The sequence below is a fragment of the Vicugna pacos genome, chromosome 28 (assembly GCF_048564905.1).
Source record: "Vicugna pacos chromosome 28, VicPac4, whole genome shotgun sequence".
Classification (NCBI taxonomy): domain Eukaryota; kingdom Metazoa; phylum Chordata; class Mammalia; order Artiodactyla; family Camelidae; genus Vicugna; species Vicugna pacos.
The window spans coordinates 6,047,237-6,062,761 of record NC_133014.1 but is presented as its reverse complement, the minus strand read 5'-3'; the positions used below and the strand labels follow the sequence as shown (position 1 = coordinate 6,062,761).

The following is a 15,525-nucleotide window of genomic DNA, read 5'->3' as shown; positions in this document are numbered from 1 at the left end:
TGAGATTTATTTCTTCTTTGTACTTTTCAGTGTTAATTGATTATACTGAGCATGCATCATTTTATCATTTGATGCAAATAGAGAACAATCTGTCCAAAAAAAAAACAAAACAAACTGGAAAAAAAAAACATGCCAAGATGTTAACAGTGGTTAGGAATGGATGGTGGATACAGACAATTTTCTTCTTTATACTTTCCTTGATTGTTTTCCAGGAAAAAAAAAAAGTAATCTAACACTGTTATGGAATGAGAGGTGACATGGAAAGCTCACGGCAGCTGGTAAACTACTAAGAGGAAAAAAATCCCACAACTGAAAACCTCTGCGTAGAAGCACATACGTAGACAGAAGAGTGATCAGCACTGGATAAAAAGTTATAGATGATTTCTTTTTCCTTCTTTCTTACCTATTTTTATTAATTAATTTCTGGAGGGTGAACATTTATTACTTGTGTCATTGAAAAGATACACCTTGGTTTGCTTTTTTACTAGAAGAGTCTTTGCAGGATGCAACGATCACCAGCTCCAGAGGCGTGTGAGCGGCGAGGCAGAGTGTTGGACGGTGTGCACAGGAGGAACCGAAACTCAGATGGAGAGGGTGGGAAGGTGATTTCTGAATTCCCGCAGGGGCAGCCGCCCAGAGGTTCAGTGCAGATGTGGAGCAAGGGGTGAAGACTGGCCAGAGCGAAAGCCAGCCCTCAGACAGCTCCCCGGCACCGCTTCGGGATGTGTGCACACCCAGGACACGGGTCTTAAGTCAGACACAGGATTAAGAAGAAAACGGCTCAACGCATACACAATGGTGCACCGACCCCGGAACAACACGCCACTCCAAAGCCTGGCTGCCCAAGCTTCGAGCCTCCCTGTGCTTTTGATTTGGGGGAGGAAGGAAGGAAGGAAGAAAAAAGAGCTCATAATAGCAGATGCGGTTCTAAAAGAGTTACCTTCAAGCGTCACCAACATGCAGATACTCAGCATGCTCACACCTTAAGGTTTGGAATATTCCACCTGGAACAAAACTCACCAGCGGCTACGGCCAAGTAAACGTCCGATCCACTCAGTAACTCACCACATGCTATGGGGGAATACACCTGGGAGCCGGGGACCTGAAGCAGGATCCGAAACGGGGCGACCCGGGCGTTGGAATCCAGCACTGCATCCAGGGCACCCACCAGGCGACCTTCAAAAAAAAAAAGGAGGACAAAGCACATGCGTGAGCACAGGGGCTGACCGGCTGCTCCCCGCACTCGGGCCCTGCGTCTGGACTTGACCCCCCGGGCAGCAAGCCTGGGGTCTCCAGCTCACGAGGCCCAGGGCTCCGACTGCCTTGTCCCATCTCCCGGCATCGGCAACAGGGTCTGATGTTTGCAGCCACTCGGCACTGATTGGCAGAGTCAATGAGAAAGCGAACAAGGAAACCCAAAAAGCCCTCTGCCCTGGCTGAGGGTCTGCATCCCCTGGCATCTCAGTACAGGAGGCCACACAACACAGTAAATAAAGGCTGGGGATCCAGAATCCGAATGCCTGACTTGAATTTGGGCTCCACCACTTTCCAGCTGTGTGACCTTGGGCAAGTTACTTAACTTCTCTGTGCCCCGGTTTCACCGTGTGTCAAAGGGAATAATCACAGTGTACCTTCCTCATCGGGTAACCACGAGAATTAAATGAGTTAATACTGCGGCATGGACTATCAGCTGGCCGGGAGAAGGACCACCGCAGTCTCGCCCATTATTATAATTACTGTATCATCATCTCAAAGATGGAAGAATGACCCAGAAGGGAACCGTGAGAAGCAATCAGGAAAACGTACCCAAGTGCTTCACAGACCGTACAGCACCCAACAGGAAGGTCTCCCTCCCTGCTGCAGAAAAGCACCGTGAATCAACAGCAGAGGGAAAGCAGCGGCAGCTACTTTCCCCGGGGCTTGTGTGGCCAGGACTCAAGGCGGTTGAGAGGATTAAGCCCCTCACCTTACTTCACAAATAATTCTTTTCTTTTTTTTTTTTTAAGTGGTAATGCTGTCCTTTCCCATCCTGAGTCCCCTCAGAGGGCACCTTTGGGGGTGGCTGCAGAGGCCAGGCTGCCTGCTTGCCAGCATCATGAGTTCCCTTCACTCACTGCTGGGGGCGGCCGTAGCAGCTGACTTGATGGCCGCAGCATCCTCTGTTTACTGACAGGGCTGGCAATGCACAGATCACAACTGGAAATTTTGGTGTGAACTCAGTTTTCATGTATGTAGATGTGTATAAAACTGTCGGTGAATATATATGTATATAAATATGTGAACACACATATATACATGCACAGATACACACATACACTTACAGACACACGGTCTCCAGCACTGTCCACAAGAGCCAGAAACTGGTAAGAACCTTTAGACGGTGGTTTTGACAAACTGCTGGGGGCATAAAGCTCAGAGCATTCTCTGTGTGTGTAACAAAGGCCTACTCTCTCAGACTCCATCCCCCCAGCCTCGCTGTCTCACTTAAGGGGAGGGAAGCGGGGAGCTAAGAAATACTGTAAAAAAAAAAAAATACTGCTCTGTGTGTAAGGGCACAGAGCAGAGGCAGAGGCTCCTGAAAGACTCAGATTCACTGATGAGATTACAGGATTCTTCCCCTCCCCAGACTTCACCACCGCATCAACAGCTCCAGTGTGACAGTGGATGACAGCAGGAAGAGACTCTGAGAAAGCTTCCTCAAGAATCGCAAAGACAAAAAGGAGAAATCAAAACCAGGACACCTGAGGAATCTGAGCCCTCTGGCACCTACGGCTACAACAAACGTTAAACACAGACCAGGTCACGGTCAGAATAATGTAAAATTCACGCTAAAGAACTACTTCTTCAGTTCTTATTACCTGATACATCATGTCTGGCTTTCAACAAAGAAATTACAAAGAATGCTGAAAGGCAAGAAAAAACACAATCTGAAGAGCAAAGCAAGCATTAGTAAGTAAAAGCCTCATACACGGTGCTGATCTTGGAATGATCAGACAGGGAATTTACAATAACTGTGATGAATAGGTAAAGGGCTCTAACGAAAAGGTAGACAATATGCAAGAACAGATAGGTAATGCATCAGAGAAATGGAAACTCCAAGAACAGGTCAAAAAGAAATGCCAGAAATCAAAAACACAGTAACAGAGACGAAGACTGCCTCTGATGGGCTCCTCAGTAGACTGGACCCAGCCAAGAGGAGCCTGAACATAAGTCAAGAGCAAACTCCCAAACTGGAAAAAGGATGAACAAACAAGAAGGCACATCCAAGAACTGTGGAACAATCCCAAAAGCTCTAAGACGTACATAATTGGAATACCAGAAGAAGAAAGAGAAAATTATTTGAAGTTATAATGGATGTGAATTTTCTAGAATTAATTACCGACACCAACCTACAGATACAGGAAGCTCAGGCAACATCACGCCAGTTAAATACCAAAGATTACGCATATAGGCATACCATGTTCAAACTACAGAAACCACAGGCAAAGGGAAAATCAAAAAGGGATAAAACAGCTTACCTCTAGAGGAACAAAGAATTAGAGCAGACTTCTTGTTAGAAACCAAAAAGCAAGAATATGAAATAAGACATTTAAAGTATTGAAAGAAAAAAATACCATCCTAGAATTCTGTATCTAGTGAAATTATTCTTCAAAAATAAAGGAGAAATAAAGACTTTATTAGACAAACAAAAACTGACAAAATACATTTCCAGGTTATTCCCTAACCAGTAATAAATATTCAAAGAAGTTCTTCAGAGAGAAAGAAAAATGATACAGGTTAGAACTAAGACCTACATAAAGAAAGCAAGCAGTGTGCTGGAGAAGAAATAAACAGAAGCAAAATAATTTTTTTTTAATTTTTCCTATTCTTAACTGATTGAAAAGATAAATGTTAACGTAATAATAGTGAAAATGACCACAGCACACAGAGGAGGTGAACGGCAGAAACACCACAGGATGACAGGGGAGCCTTGAAAACACTCTAAGATACCTCCCTTCATGTAGTGTTATTTGAAGGTAGACTGGTTTAAAATGCATAGTTTAAAACATATAGTTCAAACTCTAGGGCAACTCCCACAAAAATTTTTTAAAGAAGTGTAATTGATATCCTAAAAGAGAAGAGAAAATGAAATCATAAAATATCCCACTGAAACCACACAAGGCAGAGAGGTTTTTTTCTTTTTTTAACGCAATGAATAGAGAATATGGTAGATATTAACAGAACTACAATTCACCCTCGATCAATACAGGCTTGAACTGCACGGCTCCATGTAATACACAGATTTTTTTTCAATAGTAAACACTATACCACTACATGAATCCCTGGTTATCTGAATCCACGGATACAGGGAAACACAGACATGGAGGAAGCGTCTATATGGAGGGCTAACTGTAACTCATACACAGAATTTTTACTGCACAAGGGTCAACTGTTTATTAATAATCACTTTAAATGTGAATGGTCTAAATACGCTAATGAAAAGAGATCTCCAATTGGATTAAAATGTTTAAAAAAAAAGTTCAGTTGCTGTTCACAAGAAATCCATTTTATTAAGATTCAGGTTAAAAGAAAAGAGATGGGGGATGGATGGGGCAGTAAGGGAATGGAGAAAGATACACCATGCTAACACTAATGAAAAGAAAGCTCAACTAGCTATATGAATTTCAGACAAAGTAGACTTCAGGACAAGAAAAATGATCAGAGAAAAAGAGGGGCATTACAGAGTGATAAAGGGGTAAATTCTGAAAGAAGACACAGCAATCCTAGGGTGCATCTAACAGAGCAGCAAAAGACAGGTAGCAAAAACTGAGAGAACTACAAGGAGAAAAAGACTAATATACTACTATAGCTGGGGAACTCAGTACCCATATTTCAGTAATTGACAGATCAAGCAGGTAGAAAATCAAAAGGAATACAGATGACCTGAGAGCACAATCCATCACCTGGATCTAAATGACATGGACAGAACACTCCATCCAACTACAGCAGAAGACTCATTCTTCTCAAGCTTGCATGGACTATTCACCAAGACAGAACATGCTCTGGCCCATAAAATGTACCTTAACAAATTTAAATCAAATATAAATCACATACAGGACATTCTCAGATTACGATGGAAAAAATAAACTAGAAATCAGTAACAGGAAGAGAGCTGGAAAATCCCCAAACATACGGAGATTAAACACACTTCCACATAACACGTAGGTCAAAAAAGAAGTCTTGAGAGAAATTATTAAGTTTTTGAACTAAACGAAAATGAACACACAACTTAGAAAAAACTATGTGATGCAACAAAAGCAGTGTCAAGAGGGAAATTTATAGCAATAAGGGTGTAAATTAGAAAAGATTAAAAAACTGAGTATCAGGAATCTAAGCTTCTCCTTTTAAAAGCTACAGAAAAAAAGGGCAACTTAATCCTAAAGACAGAAGGAAAAAAAAAGGAGAAAATAATAAAAATTATATCAACTAAATTGAAAGTAGAAAAACAGTGAAAAAAAATCAATAAAACCAAAAGCTGGTTCTTTGAAAGATCAATAAAAGTGCCAGGCCTCCAGCTGGGCTAAGGAAGGAAAAAGGAGGGAAGACACAAATTGCCAATATCAGAAATGAAAGAGAGGTTATCACTACTGATTTCTTGGATATTAAATGCATACTAGAGTAATTAATTAATATAGCTACTCCGGCTTTCCTTTCATTAGTGTTAGCATGCTACCTCATTCTCTGAGGCCAGCATTATCCTAATTCCAAAACCAGAGAAAGGTTTTACAAAACAGGAAAACTACAAACCAGTATCTCCCATGCAAAACTCCTCAGCAAAATATTAGCAAATCAAATCCAACAAGGTATGGAAAGAATAAGACACCACCACCAAGTGGGGTGTACACCAGGTACACGAGGCTGGCTCAACACCTGCAGATCAATCCGTGTAACACACCAGGTCAACCGGCTCAAGAAGAAGAATCATATGATCATATCAACCGATGCAGAAAAGGATGTGACTAAATCCAACAGCCATCCCTAATGAAAAACCAACCAACCAACCCATCTCTGGGCAAACTGAGAATCAAGAACTTCCTTAGTTTGATTGAGAACATCTACCAAAAAATGTACAGCGAGCATCATACTTAACGGTGAGAAGCTGGACCCTTTCCTGCGAAGACGAGGAACGAGGCAACGATGTCTCCTCTTACCCCTCCCACTCTAACCTCCCACTGGAAGTCCTAGCCAGTGTGATAAGACAGGAAGAGGAAATAACAGGTATACAGACAGGGGAGGAAGAAATGAAACTGTCTCTGTTCACAAACGACATGCTTGTCTTTGGAGAAAAATGCTAAAGAATCAATAACACCCCCCCAAAAGACATACTTATGGAACTAATAAGCCAATATAGAAAGGTTGCAGGACACAGGACATAAGGTTAATATGGCAAGTGCTTTCCTAAATACCAGAAATAAACAATCGGAATTTGAAAAATTTAAATACCATTGACAGAGCAAACGGTGTTATCAGGCAGAAATCCTAATAAAATATGCACAGGATCTCTATGCAGAAAACTACAAAACTCTGATGAAAGAACTCGAGGATCTAAACAAATGGAGATATATTCCATGTTTACAGATTTTAATATTCAATATTGTTAAGATGTCAGTTCATCCCAGTTTGATTTATAGATTCAATACAATAAAAAGCCCCGCAACCTATTTTGTAGATATTAACAAATCAATTATAAAGTTTATTTAAAAGGCAAGGACCCAAAAGAGACAAAAATACTGAAGAAGAATAAAGTTGGAGGACTCATGCAATTCAATTTCAAGACTTAACTACAAAGCTACAGTCATCAAGACAATGTGGGATTGGCAATAAGACACAAAGGTCAATGGAACAGAATAGAGAGCTCAGAAATGCAGCCTACAAATACAGCCAACCAATCTCTGACAAAGGAGCAAAGGTAATCCAATGAAGGATATTCTTTTCAACAAATGAGTCTGGAATCATTGGACATCCACATGGAAAAAAAATAAACCTAAGAAACAAACCTTACACCTTTCACAAATAGTCACTCAAAATGGATCACAGACCTAAATGTAAAATGCAAAACTGTAAAACTTGTAGAAGAAAATGCTAGAGGAAATCTAGATGACATTGGGTTCGGTGATGATGCTTTAGGGACACCACCAAAAGCAAGACCCAAGAAAAAAAAAATTAAGTTGGACTTTATTAAAATTAAAACCTTTTGCTCTGCAAAAGACATTTAAGAGAATGAAAAGATAAGCCACTGACTAGAAGAACCTATCTGCAAACATATATCTGATAAAGGACGTGTATCCAAAATATACAAAGAATTCCTAAAACTCAACAATAAGAAGACAAAAAACCCAATTGAAAAGGGGCAAAAGATTGAACAGAAACCTCACCACAGAAGATAGACAGATGACAAATAAGCATGTGAAATGATGCTCAGCATCATTTGTCACTGGGAATTGCAAATTAAGATACTATTATACACCTGTTAGAAGAGCCAGCATCAAAAAAAAACTGACTACCAGTTGCTGACAAGGATGATAGCAACACGGACTCATTCGCTACTGATGGGACTGCTGACGACACGGTCACTTTGGAAGACAGCTGAGTAGTTCCTGCTGAGCTAAACACAGTCTGACGCCATCCAGCAATCACTCTTAAGTATTCATCTAACTGGTTTGAAAATTCATGACCATGCAAAACCCTGTACACGAACATTTATAGAAGCTGCACTCATAACAGCCCAGAACTGGAAGCAACCAAGATGTCCTTCAACAGGTGAACGGATTATCAGACTGCGGTACATCCGCTGAATGGAGTATGGTGATTAAAAAGACACGAACTATCAAGCCGTGAAAAGACACAGGGAGACTGTAAACGCATATTGCTAAGTGAAAGACGCCCTCCTGAAAAGGCTACACTCTGTATGACTCCAATTATTCTGGACAAACGAAAAGCGAAAGCCACAGCTAGGGTGGAAAGATCAGAGAACGCCAAGAGGAAGGGGCTGAATTAGTCAAACACAGGGGAATGTCAGGGTGGTGAAACTATTCTGTATGACACTGTAATTGTGGATACACGACACTATCTGTGCCTTTGTCGAGATCCACAGACGCTTCCATCATAAAGAGTGAACTTGAATGTTTGCAAATTAAAAAAAAAATTAGCATTTAGGAGGTCCAGGGATTCTCAAGCGAAATTAAGTATGACCAAAAAAAAAAAAAAACAAAAACTAATTGTATTACAAATGTATGAAACAAGAGAGTGAAGAGGGGAGAGGAGAGGGCGTTGGCTTAAGTAACTTTGGAAATGAGCAGAGTCTTTAGGAGAAAGGCCAAAGAAATGCACCTAAGAATTTGTACTCCGTGGAGTCTAGGTTAACAGCTCTGATACACTGCTGGTGTAGCAGAAATGGACAACTAAGAAAAAGGGTGGTGGAAGGCGAGAGCCAGGTTCCTAACTGGAGTGGGAGTTTCCAGGTAGGCAAGGCAGAGAGGCAAGAATGATCTACACAGTAATGAGCTAGCGTCAGGGCACAGGCATGAACTCGTGTTTAGTCCACTATAGATACAAACGGCTGCACAGAGAAATACTCACGGATGTGTGTACACACAAGGGTAGTATGCATACATTTATTTCCTTGCCCTGTCAGCTGAGAGCGCCCAGAAGCCAGGAGTACAGCCGGAGCCCAGATTTAGGTTTCTAATAGCAACTCCAATAAAAGGAACCAGGCTCTTTGGAAAAATGGCTGATTGCAGAGCTGGAGCAGGAAATATACAGGACAGCTGGGAGCATCTTACAGAGGCTGAAAAGTAAGAGCGCACTCCAAGAAATCAACCAAAAAAAATCCCACAGTCTGGGAAGATGGGGGAGTAACTTTTCAATGGAGAAACCTGACAGGCACTGCCTGGGCCAGGTGATCAAGGGCTACACCAGCCCATAAATCAGGTTAACAGCATGCACTCTGGATGGGATGCGATTAGAATAGCACTTCACCCCCGTCCTTCCTCCCAAACACCCTTAACCCCACACTAATCATGAGAAAAACTTCAAATTCCAATGGAGGGACATTCTACAAAATACCTGACCGGTACATCTCAGAACTGTCGAGGTCTTTAAAGACAAGGAAAGTCTGAGAAACCGTCGCAGCCAAAATGACAACTAAATGTGATGTCGTATCCTGAACGGGGTCCTGGGGCAGAAAAAGACCAAGGAAATCCAAATAAAAGATGGACTTTGGTGGGCAAGGGGATAACTCAGTGGTAGAGTGTGTGCTTAGCAAGTACGACGTCCTGGGTTCAACCCCCAGTCCCTCTATTAAAATAAATAAATAAACAAACCTAATTCCACCCAACCACCCCCCAAAAAATAAAGAGTTATGGTTAAAAAAAAAAAGATGGACTTTGGTTAATAATCAATGAAGTAATTTTCTCCTGCTGCTGTGACAAGTTACCACAAGCACAGCAGCTTACAAAACTAATGTATTACCTTACAGTTCTGTAGATCAGAAATCTGATACAGTCTGACTGAGCGGAAATCACGATGTCAACCTGGAGGCTCTGGGCGACAATCCGGCTGCCTGCCTGGTGCAGCTTCAAGAAGCCGCTCACTCCACTTGGATCCTGACCCCTTCCTCCGTCTTGGAAGCCAGAAACAAGCTTTCCCATGCTGCCATCCCTCAGGTTCTCTCTTTGGAGACCCCCTCCCCGTCTCCCCTCCCCACCCCCACTTTCAGAATGCTTGTGATTCCACTGGGCCCACCTGGATAATCCTCCTGGTTAAAGGTCCCCGATGAGCAAGCTTAATTGCACCTGCACTCTTAACGCCCTTTGCCACGGGAACCTGACATGTCTCAGGATCGAGGCATTATCCTATCACAATTTATCCGCATCAGCTTGTTAACTGCAACAAATACACTCCACTAATACATCAGCAATGCGAGACACTGGATGGGGGTACGAGAGAACTCTATTACTGTCACACCTTTTCTGTAAAAGTAAAACTGTACTAAAAGCAAAGTTTAGTAAAAAGAAAATGACCAGGAGAGTCAGGCCAGTCAGTGCCCACCTGCAGACAAGTGCAAAGGCAAACTCTCCTGCAGGAGCCCCACGAGGGGGCGGGCACCGAATGGGGGGGGGTGTGATCCGGAGCAGGCAGGGTGGAGCCAACGAAAGACAAAAGACAGAAGAACTAGGGGCCAGAGGACAAGCAAACCTGAGAGGCAGGGCAGCGAGAGTTCTCAGCCTGAAAACCAAAGTGAGAAATGAAAATTCAGGCAGAAAAAAAAACTATCCCTGAATTTCTGCTGCTGAAGAAGTGAATTAAAGAGGCCTGCACCTGCGGGGGAAGGTGGAGCTCAGGGGTAGAGCCCATGCTTAGGACGCAATCCCCTAAATCTGTGTTTAGGATTGAATCCCCCTGGGTTCAATCCCCAGCACCTCCACTAAATAAATAAACCGAATTTCCTGCCCCCCTCACATTTTTTTTAAGGCTAGCATGGTAAAAAAAAAAAATCCTTCAAAGTTATTAGAAGACATGGTAAAATGCTGGCAAATTTTAAACGGGTCAAAGACAAAAATATATACATATATACAAATATCCGGGGGAAATGTTAAGGCATGGCTTCCAACAGCCTGGTAACAGCCCCACTCATCCTGCCCTTTTCTAAGGAAGCTGAAGATAACTCACGTGGACGTCCTTCAGGCAATACTCATCAGCCAGGCTTAGGTTCATCAAAAAACATACACACTGAAGATACACAGACTGTGCCTGTTTTCTCATTAATCGTCACAAAATCCTTGTGGAAATGCCCCGACAGCCACAAAGCTGCACCTCCATCCACACTCAGCCTGACTTTCTGCCTTTGTCCCACGGGCCCTCGTGGGCGAAGACGTCCCTGCACCTCCAGGAACAGACGTCCCCAAAGGCAGGGCAGCGGGCATGGAGTTTTCTGGTTTCCCTCCCCGGCGCTCCGGGAAAAACCCTCCTGGTGTCGCGGTGCAAGGGATATTCCTATTTTTAGACGATTAGAGGAACAACTCCGGCTGAGACAGAGGTCAAGCGACAAGCGTTATCATCAGGGCCCAAAGAGGGGGCTACAAACAGTCTGCTTCTAAGTGATAATGCTGAAGCCCTTTCATTATGGCTGGATTTCATGCACGTGGATGGGATCGAGTTGAAGGTGAGTAAGGATGCTCAGAGCCGCCTTCCCGCTGCCTCCTGGCTGTTCTTACCAGTAACAGCACCATAGCATGAAAAAACCTATTTTTTAAAAACAAAAAAACCAGCAACACCCATCCCCCAAGAAAAGCATTTGAATGTATGTCAGAAAACCTAAAGTCTTTTTCTCCCTCTGCATTAAAAAAAGCAGATCCTCCCAATAGCTTTGGGCTTAGAAACAATTACCTAAGTAGCCTCATGTTTAAAAATTCCATTACTCCAGTAAAGAGCTCCTCATCCTTGTACACAAGCATCAGAGACAGTGCATCCACAGAGCACCGCAGCCCGGCACCACGACCCGCATCGGGAAATCGATTTGGGCTCCATCTCTCACTTCACATTAGGGGCTGTTCGGTTTGGCTGTTGTCCTTGTTCTGGAGGCTTAGGGGAAAAGGCAAATAAAGAGCCTGAATGAAGGGGAAAACTTTTCTTTGTGAAAAGTAACAACTATCCAAAAGGATCACGTGACATCGTTCCTGACTATCAAAAAGAGAAGACAAACGTTGGGGATACTTGCATCTGTGACACGAGCACGGTGAGAATTTACCTATTCATAACCCATAATCCATATTACTACATCTCGAGTTTTTTTTTTTTTTTAGAAAGCATTTTATATAATTTGGTATACCTTCTCGTGAATTCCTTCTGAGTCCCACAAATCTGCACCACACCCAGGGCTGATGTTGCTAGTTTCAGGGAATGAAGCCACCAGGTAACCAATCACGGAGAAGCTCATCTTTGTGACAACACGGGTAGCCACGTGCCCATCACGGGACAGGACGAGCCTGCCTCAGCCACAACATGAGTCTGTGAGCAAGGGATGGTCAAGAGAGGACTTCAAGGGCATCGCAAGGAAGGAGTCCAGCCCTGGTTCTCGAGAACAGGACACGTAGCCCCCAAGCCTTCACCTGCACGCTGCGTCCCAGATACTTGGGCACAGGGACAGTCACACAGTGACCCTTGGCTTTCTCAGGAAACCAAGAGACAAGGGAGGACGGTACAGTATCACTGTTAGCTCTGATTAGCCAGGGGAGTTACCCTGCCAAACTGGCTGTCCTGTTCACACTGGAATTAAAGGAGAGAATTTTATCCCCCGTCTTCCCTCAAAAACTGAAGATTCTTTCCTGGGTACAAAGTTTCAGTTTTCCAAGATGAAAAGAACTCTGGAGATGGGGCAGTGGTGATGGTTGCAAAACAATGTGAATGTACTTAATACCACTGAACTGTACACTTAAAAACAGTTAGGATGGTCAATTTTATGGCATGTGTTTTTTACCATAATTTTTTAAATTATGAAAATTCTAATGGTCAGAAATTTCTGCAGTTGGCTTCCTCAAGTTAATACAAAACCAACTTTTCCTAAGCCCATTCCCCAAGTGATGAATCACAAATGCATCTGAACACAGACGTCCACACAGCTGAACTCCGACACGTTCTTCTAGCTGCTCCATAAATAATCCTTGGATGGGGACCAAGTTGTCTGCTTTGGCTCAGATCTAACGTACAGATCCTGCCATCGTGAACATCCAAGTAGGGTGACGTAATGCTCAAAATACTCAGTGACAGCAAGAATCCTGTGCTGAAATGTCATCGCGATAGCCAGTTCCAACACGGGGACTGCCCTGCCTTACAGACACATGGTGCTGTGGATGTGACGATGATAGAAGGCGATTCTGGCAATCCCGGCATTCCCATCCACTCGGCCGTCCATTTACCTGGTCTTCCAGGATGGTATCATCCTATGCACAGCAGCTAGATGTAAATTCTGGTAGCACAGGGATGATTCAAGGATATAGAATGAGAGGGCCCAGGACAGTGTGAAAGAGGGAAAATCAAGACTCAACAAAGAGCGTGGCTCTGAGATCTGATACAGTCGTCCAGTGATACGCCAGCCGCCAGGGCACCTGGGATGGGGGCATGGATACCTGCCCCACCTCCACTGCCCAGCTCAGCACAACCCGGGGGCACCCATGGCTCTTCCCTGGACCCTGACTATGAGATACAGCTCTAGGAGACGGCGCCTGGAGGCTCCAAGGCTACTCGTTCATCAGCCGGGTGGTTCCACCCCCATGCTAATCGGCCCCTCTGTTCTACTTGGCTCTTTCCAGAAACCTCAGTCACCTTTTTTTTTTAAAAAAAACATACAAAGAGCTGCACATCCTTAACATATAAAACTAAATGATTTTGAAAATAAGTATAATTTTGGCCATCACCATGAGGCCATCACCATAATCTGTGCCACAACATGTCCTTCGCCTCTTAAAGTTTCTTCTTAGCCTTTGTTAAAAAAAATTTTTGAGTGGGGGAGGCAATTAGGTTTATTTTTTATTTATTTATTTTTTAAATGGAGGTACTGGGAATTGAACCCAGGGCCTTATGCATGCTAAGCACGCACTCTACCACTGAGCTACACTCTCCATCCCTGCCTTTTATTAATATATATGTGATATAGGTAATGTGAGATTCATAAATATATGTGATAAAAAGAATATCTATATAACGTGGTAAGAACTTAACAGACGCTGAAGTGCACAATATGGCTCACTGCAGGCACCAGGCCGTACGGAAGACCTCTAGGACGCACCCACTTTGTGTAACAGAAACTTCCTACTCTTTGACGAATACCGCCCCATTTTCCCTCCCGCAGCCCCTGGCAACCACCAGCCCACTCTCTGCTTCTATGAGTCTGACTACTTTAGATTCATCGCGTAAGTGGTATCATGTAATAGCATTTGTCCTTCTGTGACCGGCTCACTTCACTGAGCACATTGTCCCCAAGGTTTAATCCATGTTGTCGCAAATCGCAGGACTGCCTTCTTTTTTAAGGCACCGTCGCCCATTTTAATCCCGAAAGGTCCCTCCTTATATTCCCTAGCCCACAGAGATCCTCTAACCCGTGAAGACTAGAGCACCCCTAGAACATGAAGCCTGGAAAAACAAGGCGCAAAATGACATCATACTGATCTGCTGCGGTCCGATGTAACAGCAGAGGCCTGTTCCCTTGCCAGTCTCTGCAACCTCAAAACCACCAAAATCCTTTGGCAAAACATTTCTGATGTCTCGATTCTGCTGAGAAACTATCTGCCCTGGGTCTAGCATATTTCTACAGCCTGACACATCTGGTACCCATAGCCTGCAACAGTAGGCTTTCCACTGAGATGGAATAATTTATCACTTTTGATGTCCCATGTTTAACAAGCCAAACAGGTGTCACCTGTTCCCCCAAAATCACATGACGAGAACTGGTTACAAAGAACATCTTTTCCAAAAGTCTTCCCTAAAAAAAAAATACAATCCAGTCTCAAATTGTCCTCCTAAAGCAATCTGTTTTGGGGGTTTTGTTTTCTTGACGACAAAATGAATACACTTTTGTTGTAGAAATCTGGGGAAATACATAAAAGCACAAAAGAAGAAAATCAAACTTAGCTCACATGTTGTCACATGATAATAAGCCCTGGTGCTTGTCGTCACTGCCTCGTTTCTAACTAGTCACAGGTTTAGACTATGAAGTTCCCACACTGGGGATACTGAGATTTGGAAGTTAAAAGAAACAAACAAAACAAGATACAAGACTGAACATGAAACACAATGAATTCTCCTTTCATGCTTGGAGATCGTGGCAGGAAGGCTGGCAAACTTGTTCAGCAGGACACAAACCAGTTTACCAGCCAAACCTCATCCTAGGCGCACGCAGCCCACAGCCTGCTGGCTAGCGTCCCGGGCAGTGACCGCCACAATCCCACCTCCACCTTGCAAACCACGCTTCTGCTTAATGGCCTTGTGCATAATTAAAGGCAGGAAATGGGGCTTGGAGGCATTCAGGGAGTGCGAAGAAAAATAAATAAGATAAAGCAACCATGTGCCTCCTTTGCAAAATGGAAATCAAGAGGAGGGTCAGAGGGTCAGTGAAGCCAGGCGGTTCCATCAGCTCAAGTTCAAAGTGAAGGACAGTACCGGTGGATTCCAGCTCCTCATGTGGAAAGAGCCCCAGGGAGCCTGCAAGACATGCAAACAAGTCTTCGAAAGGGATGAGGCCGCCTGTTTCATGAGGCTGACAAACACAGCAGCTCCCGTGCAATTTTCCTTATTTTTGGGGGGGGATGTTTGTGCCCCAGAGCAGGGCTGTGAGAGTTTTTTCCTTTGTTTTTGCATTGGGGAGGGTAAACAGGTTTACTTATTTATTTATTCCTTAATGGAGGGACTGGGAATTGAACCCAGAACCTTGTGCATGCTAAGCACACGCTCTACGACTGAGCTGTACCCTCCCCCTTGGTGTGCAATTTT

At 43.6% G+C, this 15,525-nt stretch overlaps 1 protein-coding gene across 2 annotated transcripts in view; it reads right to left on the bottom strand.

Moving 5' to 3' along the window:
* TBC1D8 (TBC1 domain family member 8) overlaps window positions 1-15,525 on the bottom strand; it is a 95,602-nt gene that overhangs the window by 53,066 nt on the left and 27,011 nt on the right. Inside the window, exon 2 of one of the 2 annotated variants that reach the window (XM_072951306.1) lies at window positions 1,066-1,176. The exons of the other annotated variant lie outside the window; for it this stretch is intronic. Coding sequence (XP_072807407.1) covers window positions 1,066-1,176 — 111 coding nt within the window. The remainder of the gene's footprint in view (window positions 1-1,065; window positions 1,177-15,525) is intronic. 2 annotated transcript variants of the gene reach the window in all.